Source organism: Triticum dicoccoides, chromosome 4B (assembly GCF_002162155.2).
Source record: "Triticum dicoccoides isolate Atlit2015 ecotype Zavitan chromosome 4B, WEW_v2.0, whole genome shotgun sequence".
Taxonomy (NCBI): domain Eukaryota; kingdom Viridiplantae; phylum Streptophyta; class Magnoliopsida; order Poales; family Poaceae; genus Triticum; species Triticum dicoccoides.
Genome location: NC_041387.1, coordinates 430515234 through 430528324, shown reverse-complemented (window position 1 = coordinate 430528324; position 13091 = coordinate 430515234). Strand labels below are relative to the sequence as shown.

General features: G+C 43.4%; 1 protein-coding gene across 8 annotated transcripts in view; it reads left to right on the top strand.

Moving 5' to 3' along the window:
* Window positions 1-6196: 6196 nt before the first annotated feature.
* LOC119290690 overlaps window positions 6197-13091 on the top strand; it is an 8719-nt gene continuing 1824 nt past the window's right edge. For 2 of the 8 annotated variants that reach the window (XM_037569326.1, XM_037569328.1), the window contains exons 1-2: window positions 9183-11775; window positions 11890-11975. In XM_037569326.1, the coding sequence (XP_037425223.1) occupies window positions 9191-10546 (1356 nt within the window). In that variant the 5' untranslated portion in view covers window positions 9183-9190 and the 3' untranslated portion in view covers window positions 10547-11775; window positions 11890-11975. Of the gene's footprint in view, window positions 6682-6742; window positions 6906-6998; window positions 7091-7178; window positions 7282-7469; window positions 7579-9182; window positions 11776-11889; window positions 11976-13091 lie in introns of those variants that run through there. The other 6 variants (XR_005141964.1, XR_005141963.1, XR_005141965.1 and 3 more) reach the window with 6 other exon arrangements.

The window sequence follows — 13091 nt, the reverse complement described above, 5'->3', positions numbered from 1 at the left end:
GAAAATAAAGTTTCTACGATCTGACCATAGAGGAGAATATTTGAGTTATGAGTTTGGCCTTCATTTAAAACAATGTGGAATAATTTCACAGCTCACGCCACATGGAACACCACAGCGTAATGGTGTGTCTGAACGTCGTAACCGCACTTTATTGGATATGTGTGATCTATGATGTCTCTACCGATTTACCACTATCATTTTGGGGTTATGCATTAGAGACAGCTGCATTCACTTTAAATAGGGCACCATCAAAATCTGTTGAGACGACGTCTTATGAACAGTGGTTTGGCAAGAAACCAAAGTTGTGTTTCTTAAAGTTTGGGGCTGCGATGCTTATGTGAAAAAGCTTCAACTTGATAAGCTCGAACCCAAATCGGAGAAGTGTGTCTTCGTAGGATACCCAAAGGAAATTGTTGGATACACCTTCTATCACAGATCTGAAGGCAAGATATTCGTTGCTAAGAATGGATCCTTTCTAAAGAAGGAGTTTCTCTCAAAGAAGTGAGTGGGAGGAAAGTAGAACTTGATGAGGTAATTGTACCTTCTCCCGAATTGGAAAGTAGTTCATCATAGAAATCAGTTCCAGTGATTCCTTCACCAATTAGTGAGGAAGCTAATGATGATGATCATGAAACTTCAGATCAAGTTACTACATAACCTCGTAGGTCTTCCAGAGTATGATCCGCACCAGAATGGTACGGTAATACCATTCTGGAAGTCATGTTACTAGACCATGATGAACCTACGAACTATGAGGAAGCGATGATGAGCCCAGATTCCGTGAAATGGTTTGAGGCCATGAAATCTGAGATAGGATCCATGGATGAGAACAAAGTGTGGACTTTGGTGGACTTGCCCGATGATCGGCAAGCCATAGAAAATAAATCGATCTTCAAGAGGAAGACGGACATTGATTTACTATCTAAAAGCTCGACTTGTCGGAAAAAGGTTTTCGACAAAGTTCAAGGTGTTGACTACAATGAGATTTTCGCAACTGTAGCGATGCTTAAAACCATCTGAATCAAGTTAGCAGTTGCCATATTTTATGAAATCTGGCAAATGGATGTCAAAACTGCATTCCTAAAATGGATATTTTTAAGAAGAGTTGTACATGATGCAACCAGTTTTGTCGATCCTAAGGTACTAACAAAGTGTGCAAGCTCTAGCGATCCATTTATGGACTGGTGCAAGCCTCTCAGAGTTGGAATAAACGCTTTGATAGTGTGATCAAAGCATATGGTTTTATACAGACTTTTGGAGAAGCCTGTATTTACAAGGAAGTGAGTGGGAGCTCTATAGCATTTCTAATATTATATGTGGATAACATATTGTTGATTGGAAATGATATAGAATTTCTGGGTAGCATAACGGGATACTTGAATAAGAGTTTTTCAATGAAAGACCTCGGTGAAGGTGCTTACATATTGGGCATCAAGATCTATAGAGATAGATCAAGACGCTTGATAAGATTTTTCAATGAGTAAATACCTTGACAAGTTTTTGAAAGAGTTCAAAATGGATCAGTCAAAGAAGGAGATCTTGTCTATATTACAAGGTGTAAAGTTGAGTAAGACTCAAAGCCCGACCACGTCAGTGGATAGAAAGAGAATGAAAGTCATTCCCTATGCTTCAGTCATAGGTTCTATATAGTATGCTATGCTGTGTACCAGACCTATTGTGTACCTTGCCATGAGTTTGGCAAGGGGGTACAATAGTGATCTAGAAGTAGATCACTGGATAGCGGTCAAAATTATCCTTAGTGAGGACTACGGAAATGTTTCTCAGTGATGGGGGTGATAAAGAGCTTGTCGTAAAGAGTTACATTGATGCAAGCTTTTACACCGATCCAGATGACTCTAAGTCTCAATCTAGATACATATTGAAAGTGGGAGCAATTAGCTAAAGTAGCTCCATGCAGAGCATTGTAGACATAGAATATTTGCAAAATATATACGGCACTAAATGTGACAGACCCGTTGACTAAACTTCTCTCACGAGCAAAACATGATCACACATTAGTACTCTTTGGGTGTTAATCACATAGCAATGTGAACTAGATTATTGAATTTAGTAAACCCTTTGGGTGTTGGTCACATAACGATTTGAACTATGGGTGTTAATCGCATACATATGTGAATATTGGTGTTAAATCACATGGTGATGTGAACTAGATTATTGACTCTAGTGCAAGTGGGAGAATGAAGGAAATATGCCCTAGAGGCAATAATAAAGTTATTATTTATTTCCTTAATTCATGATAAATGTTTATTATTCATGCTAGAATTGTATTAACCGAAAACTTCGTACATGTGTGAATACATAGACAAAACATATAGTCCCTAGTATGCCTCTACTTGACTAGCTCGTTAATCAAAGATGGTTATGTTTCCTAACCATAGACATGTGATGTCATTTGATGAACGGGATCACATCATTAGGAGAATGATGTGATGGACATGACCTATCTGTTAGCTTAGAATTATGATCGTTACAGTTTCATTGCTACTGCTCTCTTCATGACTTATACACGTTCCTCAGACTATGAGATTATGCAACTCCCGAATACCGGAGGAACACTTTGTGTGCTACCAAACATCACAACATAAATGGGCGATTATAAAGGTGCTCTACAGGTGTCTCTGAAGGTGTTTGTTGGGTTGGCATAGATCGAGATTAGGATTTGTCACTCCGTGTTTCGGAGAGGTATCTCTGGGCCCTCTCGGTAATACTCATCACTATAAAGCCTTGCAAGCATTGTGACTAATGATTTAGTTGCGGGATGATGTATTATGGAACGAGTAAAGAGACTTGCTGGTAACAAGATTGAGCTAGGTATGATGATACCGACGATCGAATCTCGGGCAAGTAACATACCGATGACAAAGGGAACAATGTATGTTGTTATGCGGTTTGACCGATAAAGATCTTCGTATAATATCTAGGAGCCAATACGAGCATCCAGGTTCTGCTATCGGTTATTGATCGGAGATGTGTCTCGGTCATGTCTACATAGTTCTCAAACCCGTAGGGTCCGCACGCTTAATGTTCGATGATGATTTGTATTATGAGTTATGTGATTTGTTGACCGAAGTTTGTTCGGAGTCGCGGATGAGATCACGGAAATGACGAGGAGTCTTGAAATGGTCGAGAGGTAAAGATTCATATATTGGAAAGCTGCATTTGGACATCGGAATGGTTCAGAGTGATTCGGGCATTTTTCCGGAGTACCGGGAGGTTACCGGAACCCCCCGGGGAAAGATATGGGCCTTATGGGCGATAGGAGGGAGGCTAACCAGCCCACAAGGGGCTGGTGTGCCCCCCACAAGGGAGGAGGCCGAATTGGACTTGGGAAGGGGGCGCCACCCTCCTTTCCTTCTCCTACTCCCTCTCCTTCCCCTTTTCCCCCTCTGGTAGAAGGAAAAAAGGGTGGGGCCGAGCCCTACTAGGACTGGAGTACTAGTAGGACTCCCCTCTCCCTGGCGCGCCCCTTGTTGGCCGGCCTCCTCCTCCCCTCCTTTATATACGGGGGCAGGGGGCACCCCAAAGGCACAACAGACAACACAAGTTGATCTTTTAGCCGTGTGTGGTGCCCCCCTCCACAGTTACACACCTCAGTCATATCGTCGTAGTGCTTAGGCGAAGCCCTGCGCCGGTAACTTGATCATCACTGTCGCCACGCCACCGTGCTGATGAAACTCTCCCTCGGCCTCAACTGGATCAAGAGTACGAGGGACGTCATCGAGATGAACGTGTGCTGAGCGCGGAGGTGCCGTACGTTCGGTACTTGATTGGTTAGATCACGAAGAAGTTCGACTACATCAACCGCTTTATTGAAATGCTTCCGCTTTCGGTCTACGGGGGTACATGGACACACTCTCCCCTCTCGTTGCTATGCATCTCCTAGATAGACCTTGCGTGATCGTAGGAGTTTTTTTAAATTACTGCGTTCCCCAACACACCTTTCCTCTTTAGGAAATCCAACAACTCCAATGGGAATAGCAACTCTTAATCGACAACCTCGGCCAATGCATAAAAGGCATTGGGCCCACTACCTAGCAGTCGGTGGTGTCGTCTCGTGACAACTCGAGTTTTGGCTATCACCCACTTTGAATAGATAGATGAGTCCGGAGATAGAGTGTGTGCGGCTCTGGATACATATCTGACTCACCTGGAGGTCGCTCTGGACTTTTTTACATTAGCTCGAGGACTTGTTACACTGGATTCCTAGGATGCTTTGTGGTAACACATTGTTGACGTTTCCAACATATGCATGTGATAATTTATAATGGACGAGTTGGAGCACCCCTACAGGATTAAATCTTTCAGAAAGTCGTGTCTACGGTGATGGATGATTTGGAATTTTGTAACCTTCGGTTGTAGACTTGCCAACCATGTGCGTACCGTGATTGCCTCTTCTTGTGAGATTCTGATCAAGAAGAGAACATGTTGGGTTTATGAATGACTCGTAATTAAGTAGGTGTTCAGGATCAATTCTTACTTAATCATTCTAGTTGTGTCCCCTTGATGCATAGGAATTAACCTTCTTGTTCTAGTACTCATAGGACTAGTTGGTTTACGAATGTTTGGTGCTTGCTACAACCTCACCACTTAAGCACTTTTGAACCCATAAGTATTGTTAGTCTTGATATCCTTGGTAATGTTATTGCTGAGTCTCAATGACTCACGGATACCACAACAACAGGTGCATGTACGGGTAAAACGATTCTCTAATGTGAGAGTGATATATGTTCTATTTGGAGTTCTTCTTCTTTGACGACGATCATAGGATGGATTCCTGGTTGGTAGCCTGGGATTAGGAGCATCGACGTTACTTTATTTAACTGGGGCCTCTTTAGTCCAAATTGTTCTTATCCGCTACTCGGATTGTGCCTTCTGTATGATAATTCAGATGTAATGTTGGGTCATGTGACCTCTAATTGGTGATTTAGCTATGTATGGCATTTGTTTTTCGTACTATTACTCTTGTATCCCGTCCCATCATTTGTGGTTGTATTTGTTATAATGTCCACCTTGTTACCGACATGTGACACTTGCGTGTATCCAATTAGTCACATGTTGGTTGTTGGGACCAATATGTGCTTCTATCCCTAGCGAGGAATGCAAATCTTTTCTCAAGCTAGGACCGCATGTTGGTTAGGGATGGCACCCGCAGGGTTTGGGTACGGGTTAAGCCACCCCATACCCTTACCCATTCCCTCTAAGCTTACCTATCACCCATACCCATACCTGTCAATGGGTATACTTTTTTCCCATACCCGTTACCTCGCAGGGTAGATGGGTACCCGTGGGTAAAATTACCCATGTTTGCAAAGCATCGCTTTGAACAACTCATTGTCATAAAAAACAACATATAATTATAATCTATAAACAACAACAGATTATAACAACAACACACATTTCTGAATAGCAACACATCATAAACAACAATATATTTAAAAAACAACATCACTTTCTCGTAAACAACAACACATCAAAACATCAACGTATTGTCATATATTTTGAGTTCACAAATTCATGACAAAGTGAAGAGATAATTCGAGTTCATATGAATTTTATATGGGTACATGGGTACGTGGGTATGGGTTATATGATCCTATACCCGTACCCACTCTACTCGATGGGTTTAACATTTCCTTATTTATACACTCATGGATATTTTTTTCCCATACCCTTACTCTAATAGGGGTTTTACCCATAGGGTACCTGGGTAATGGGTATCCATTGCCATACCTAATGTTGGTCGTTACAATCGAGAAATAAGATCTCCAGTCATCCTCCAGCCTCCTCAGCCGCTTCGCGTTCCTGACCGTTGGATCTGCGCGCTTGATGCGATCTGAGCCGTCGGATCGACCCCTGGAGCGACCTCGTCCGTCGGATAAAAAAAATTTACTGTTGCAACGAACAGTTTCACCCCGTTCGTGCCACCGCGCGTAATTATACTGCCCCGCTGGGGGCATTTTCGTCATTTTGCATCGTGGGGTATAAAAGGGGGCCGCTCTTGTGGAGGTGACCTAGCCGCTCCCCAGCCCGCACTCGACCTAGCCGCCTCCTCCTCTCTTCCTTCCTCCCGCAGCCGCCTCCCTCCCTCCCTCCCGCGCGCCTCCTCTCCTCCCACCCACGTCGCCGCCGCCGCCACCCACCTCCCCGCTGCCGCCGGCCTCCCTCGCTCGCGCCTCCGCCCCGCGCCTCCCCCGCGCCCAGCTCCTCCCGCCTCGCTGCCGCCTCCTCTCCCCTCCCGCGCGCCTCCTCTCCTCCCACCCACATCGCCGCCGCCACCACCCACCGCCACCTAGATGACAGCACCGGCGCTGGCGCTCGTGGTGGTCGGGTGCTGCGCTACCTGCCGCCACCGCTGCGCTCGCCCTGGTGTCTCCTTCTCCACACCCCCTTGGCCCTCAGCAAGAGGGGTGCTGCTCGCCGCCTGGCCTCACGGGAGTGGTCGCCACCCCGCCGTCTTCGGATCCGGCCGCCGCCGCCATCTCTATTCTTGCGCCGGGTGGATCGGTGTCATGGAGAGGACGCAGATGGACGCCAAGGCCGTGGGCTCCAGTTCAAGGCAAGGGCCAGCGGCACCGAGCCAGCGCCCACCTTCCGGTGCGAGTTGCAGCTGCCCAAGGGTGAACATGTCAGCTCCATGGCCGTCATCGCCAAGCTGCCCAGGTTGCTCTCTCTTTCTCTCTCTCTCTCTCTGATGTCAGCTTGATTTCCTCTTATTTTACAGAGTAGGAGTGGCCTACAAACATGAATTCAAGCAGTCTGACAGGGGAGGATACACCTCTCATGATGTTGTGTTCTTCAGTTTTGCAGGAACTGCACACATATCAAATTCCAATTATTCATTCATCTATTGTTGTTCTCACGTTGCCTCATTCGTGTCTTTCAAGGTTATTACTACCTGTCTTTTTGGGTCCATGATGATGGAGTACCCATGTTTCATCTATACAATGTCAAAAAATTCTTATTTGTACCTTCTGCAGGCCAATGCAATTTTTTGTCAAGAACATTGTCATTCCGGCTGTTGTCATCATGTAGACAGTGGGCTCATCTGTTTTCTGCTGTGCTACTAGAGGTAACATTATAAGGCTTTCTACTGCCATTGTTGCCTGACAAGTTTGGTGAAATTGATGTGTCTCAATGGATGCATCCGCCTGTACCAGGCGAATTATGAAAGTGGCGACAGTCGATGACCCGATCTACTTCAGTGATGATAAAGATACGTTCAATGATGCTGTGTTCGTGATGGTTGGTTCAGTTATTCAGGTAGCCGTTGTATTATCCTCAGACGATATATTGAATCATATATGCAGATAAACTTGTGCAAGAACTAACTCTTGATTTATTTTTTCTGGACCATTGTCTTTAACTCACCGTGATCACACTATTTCATCTAATAGCAACCACATACACAAACGACAATAGGCAATAACACTGGGCTTTATTCTATACAGATAAAGTTGATGTATTAATCTACTCTCACTCTTTTTACGGATCCAACCACGACTACAACATGAAAGGGGGCAAGGATCAGTGACCCTATACACATCAACGGTGAGAAAGGTATCGTCATATACATTATGTAATGGCGATGTGCTCTTTAGTGTGCTGATTAGCTTTTGTATCTGTTCTTGTAATACTGATTTGGTTACTAGAATGCTTATTAGGCTTTGTATATGTGATGTGTCCACTGATGCATTAGCAAAATTTGATCAAGCCATAGATTCTAATATTTTAATGGTGGGTACAATTGCACTCAAAATACAGTCATCGGAACCTAAGCCGGACGAGGTTAAACCTAATTTTAGGACTCCGCCGCGTCAGGTTATGCTTGGATCATTATCATTCCAAGTCTGATCGGAGTTGAGGCGTCCAGGAGCAACACATCACGTCATGTGCGTTCAAATTCCTGATGTGATATACGTGGAGTTAAATCAAGGCACTAACGTACAAGACAAATCAACATGGATCAGGAAGCCAGATTATGTGTCGTGTCCTATTATGCAAGTAGTACTAGTTGGTACGTGAGAGTTTTTTTTTCTTTAAGGTTTAAAATAGGAAGCCAAGTTGAATTAGGAAAGTAATACTAGTTTAGGACGGTTTGGGGTCAGGTTGACGTCGCCTATAAAACAGGCCGGCTTCGGCCAACGTAAGGTGGAGTTTTTTTGGTTTTGGTCGTCAGATTTTGTATCGCTCGGGAGTTGAATAAAAAAGTCAGAAAACGTCCTGTGATGTGGGACACCAAATATCGTCTTTGTTGCTGATCTGTGAGGATTTTGTTGCTGCTGTGCGTGGAGTCGATTCAATCTACTTGACGCAAGTTTTCGATCTTACGGTCTTGCATCTTCGCTCGACCGGAATTTCTTGTTGCTGCTAGTATCGTGAAAGATCAGGCCGACGAACAACTCGTAATCTAGTCGAGTCTTTATCAAGTGGTATCAGAGCTAAGGTTGTTCACGGTATTGTGTTGATCAAGATGTCGACCTCGGTCAACAAGGAAGACGAGGTTGTTGCTAATTCTCAGGAAATTGTACGTCCAGTGTACGCGGATGATATTCCTCAAAATATTTGGGATGGTTTTGACCACACATGCAACTACATCAAGCAATGTCATGATGCGCTCGGCAAAAGGATAGATGTCCTGATCACTCGGTTTGATGGTTTGGTAGACATCATCAATATGCCGGCATCGAATTCTGCACCACCACAGACTGCTCCGGCTGCTCCACTGCATTATGCACCACCAGCTCGCGATGGACATACCGGCGTGCATGATCGCCGTTTGGCGGCACACCCTCATGCTGGAGATGATGGTTTCGATGATGGCATTGACCATGCGGGGTACGCGCCACGACCACGACACTATGAGCCTCGTCCCGAAACATCCGTTCGTGGTGGAGTGCATGACCGAGTTGGTCAAGCTGTGCGTGTGCCTTTGGATGATGGAATTGGGCGCATAAAAATTTCAATCCCTTCGTTCTCCGGCAAGTGCGAACCAGAAGGCTATTTGGAGTGGGAGATGCGTGTTGATCAAATTTTTGATGCCCATCATTATAGCGAGGAGAAGAAAGTTCAACTTGCTGGAATTGAGTTCACCGGATACGCGCTAATTTGGTGGAATCAAATTTGTCGTTCAAGACATCGGCCGACGACTTGGCGAGGTATGAAAGAATTCATGAGGCGACGTTTTGTTCCTGAGCACTATAAAAGAGATATGTACAACAAGTTGCAGCGGCTCTCTCAAGGTAATATGAGTGTTGATGAATATTACAAGGAGATGGAATTGCTTATGATACGTACAGGGACAACGGAGGATCCGGAGGCGACTATGGCTCGTTTCTTTAACGGGCTAAATATCGAGGTGCAGGATCGTGTTGAGATGGTGGTCTACTACAACATACAAGATCTTGTGCACCAAGCTGTGCGTGCGGAACAACAGATTAAGCGACGCCAAGTCAACATTGTTCCCACTACCACTTTGAACACATGGCGACGCTCGCAGTATAAGAGTGAGGATGTCGGTCCTAGCTCCAGGGCGACATCATCAAATCGCTCTCATGGTTCCGTGCAAAAGGATGCTTCAAAATCAGGACTGTCGATGGTTGATTCTAGTGCACAGTCGACCGGACGCACTAGTGACATAGAGTGTTTCAAGTGTGGAGGAAGGGGACATATGAAGCGTGAATGTCCTAATGAGAAAAGAGTGTTGCTCACGAGAGATGGCTATGCATCCGCTAGTGATGAAGAGGTAGTTTCTGACACTTCTGGTGAAAAATCTGAAGATGTTGAAGATGTGGTTGCGAGTTTTGAAGCTGCTGAATCATATCCGTCTTTGATGGTGCAACGGGTGCAAGAAGATCACATTGAGGATAAGGGGCAGCGATGGAATATTTTTCAAACTCAATGCAAAATCAACAACACTAATTGCAAGTTGATCATAGATGGAGGAAGCTACACCAACGCGGTTAGCAAGGACTTGGTGGATACTTTAGCTTTGCCTACCTGGAAGCACCCACAACCCCACTGCGTCGAATGGTTATATCAGTCGGGGAAACTGAAAGTTACTCACAAGGTGCGTCTCAATTTTTTGGTTGGTAACTATACTGATACAGTGATTTGTGATGTATTGCCGATGGATGCATGTCACTTATTGTTGGGGAGACCATGGCAATATGACCGTCATGCCACACATGAGGGACGGTCCAATACATACTCTTTTTGGAAAGCAGGAAGACGACATGTTCTGCGATCTATGTTTATGGCAGAAATCATGGTGGACACAACTGCTTCACTGAAGAAGTCTATGAAATCTACCGCAAAACCGAGGACGGTTTTGTTTCAAGGAGGAGGGGATGATGTGTCCACTGATGCATTAGCAAAATTTGATCAAGCCATAGATTCTAATATTTTAATGGTGGGTACAATTGCACTCAAAATACAGTCATCGAAACCTAAGCCGGACGAGGTTAAACCTAATTTTAGGACTCCGCCGCGTCAGGTTATGCTTGGATCATTATCATTCCAAGTCTGATCGGAGTTGAGGCGTCCAGGAGCAACACATCACGTCATGTGCGTTCAAATTCCTGATGTGATATACGTGGAGTTAAATCAAGGCACTAACGTACAAGACAAATCAACATGGATCAGGAAGCCAGATTATGTGTCGTGTCCTATTATGCAAGTAGTACTAGTTGGTACGTGAGAGTTTTTTTTTCTTTAAGGTTTAAAATAGGAAGCCAAGTTGAATTAGGAAAGTAATACTAGTTTAGGACGGTTTGGGGTCAGGTTGACGTCGCCTATAAAACAGGCCGGCTTCGGCCAACGTAAGGTGGAGTTTTTTTGGTTTTGGTCGTCAGATTTTGTATCGCTCGGGAGTTGAATAAAAAAGTCAGAAAACGTCCTGTGATGTGGGACACCAAATATCGTCTTTGTTGCTGATCCGTGAGGATTTTGTTGCCGCTGTGCGTGGAGTCGATTCAATCTACTTGACGCAAGTTTTCGATCTTACGGTCTTGCATCCTCGCTCGACCGGAATTTCTTGTTGCTGCTAGTATCGTGAAAGATCAGGCCGACGAACGACTCGTCATCTAGTCGAGTCTTTATCAATATGTAAAATATCTAATTCTTTGTATAACAATGGGCACTTTCAGAGAACTTATGCCACAAGAAAAAAACAGGGGTGGTCTGTTGAGAGAACTATAGCCGCAAGAAAAATCAGGTTGTGCTTTAGTCATTGGCTATGGTCGTTGGTATGATGCACGCATTACACTATGCATTGGTGATAAGGCTATTGTTCTCTTAAACTGGTAATATTGATCTCTTGTCTTGAATGATGTAATGTTAACAGATAGCCATGCTAGAATCAACTTGGTTTATAATAGGTTCATCAACTTTATGTTTCGCCACCGTGCAATGTACTCTCTCTTTCTCTCACTGATTCTATCTAGAGAGCAGTCTATCGATAATCTTCAAGGCCAGCACTGCCACATGTTTCATGTTCTCGGTGTACAATATATTACTTGGTCATGTGACTTGCCTATGCAAGATTTAATTATTACTAGGTTTAATATGGTTGCTGCCATGCGCAAGTCAGCATTTACTGATCTGTAAGTTTACATCATGGCACTGTTCAACTTGGCCTTTGTGTGATGAACATCGAATCATCGATACATTTGTATCTCCTTTGGCTGGATACAGAGTTCCATATTCCGAGGAGAAGGGCTTAAATGATGTATGTGAATAAAAGGGCACCATTAATAGGTAACCTGCAATTATTGTCTTTTTAGGCACGATAGGATATTTATTCTTAGTGCTTACAGACTGCTGGTACCACATGGATCATATTTCTTTCTAATACAATGTTCTTTTGTGTAGGCCTTTTCTATTTGGTCATTTGATTGCACCAAAGATTTATTATTTCCACTGCTTTAAGGATACAACCAATGAGGCAATTTCTGAAGGTAAAGAGTTGTATGTGTTTTTCATGTAGAGAGTGCTTTGCTCTATTTTCTTCCTTCACATTGGTTGAAACTTCTCTACTGCTGAGAAAATTATTGCTTAATTGCCGAGGTAGAATCTCTATTATTATGTATATTCTTACTAAAATAAACTCATGAGAATATTAAGTAATATCCATGCTATTTGACAATCAACTATGAACTTAAATAATGCTCTACCATCTGTGGTATTTTGTTTCTCTGATGTGTATGAATTTAGTGATTATGTAAGTTTGTCGTTGAGATTTTACTTTCAAGATGGTTCCATTTGGGAATTAACAAGATATTACGATTAGTGCAGACCAGTTGGTCAAAATATAAAACTTGAGTTCCTTTCAGTTTAGTTAGTACATATATTGTTCCCACATTCGTAACTATCAATTGCAACATTGATACTGTTAATTGGATGATCAATATTGGATAGGAAAAGAGGTTGTACATGAACTGAAATAGGAAACAGGCCTTTAGTGCAAAATGTGCTCGCTCAACTAATTTAAGCTCAGAGTCTCTTTGTTTTACTGGCTGGAGCGAGAGAGAGAGCTCTAATTTATTGTACACGAAAATAAATATCCTAATTTATTTGAGTCCTTTATCTAACTGTATTAGTTGTGTGGAACTATTAATTATCTTATATGAGATAAATTCTTTTTGACTCAATTTGCAGATCAAATACAAAAATAGTTCAGACAATCCAGTATATTATCCTTTTTGTCGAGTCAATGAACAAATAATACTTTGTACATACTTATAATCTTATACTTTTTGACTCAATTTGCAGGCTAAGATGTATGTACATCACTTCCTGCTAAGTAGTGTAATCTCTCTCGGTCACTAATCACATAAGACGTTGCTTGATGCTGAAAGTTACCAATTTTGTGAAAGAGTAGAGATAAATAGAGCTGTGATTCTGTAGGCATGGACATAAAAGATCTAAGCTCCATTTGCTGAAACAGAGGCACAGTAGTAGCTACAGCACCCCTAGAGAGATTACACTGATTCGCGTCGTGGTGTTGCTTGCGTACATTCTTTGTTAGAGGTTGATTGATCTGATGGCATCCGGAACATGGTTTGGTTGGGGCT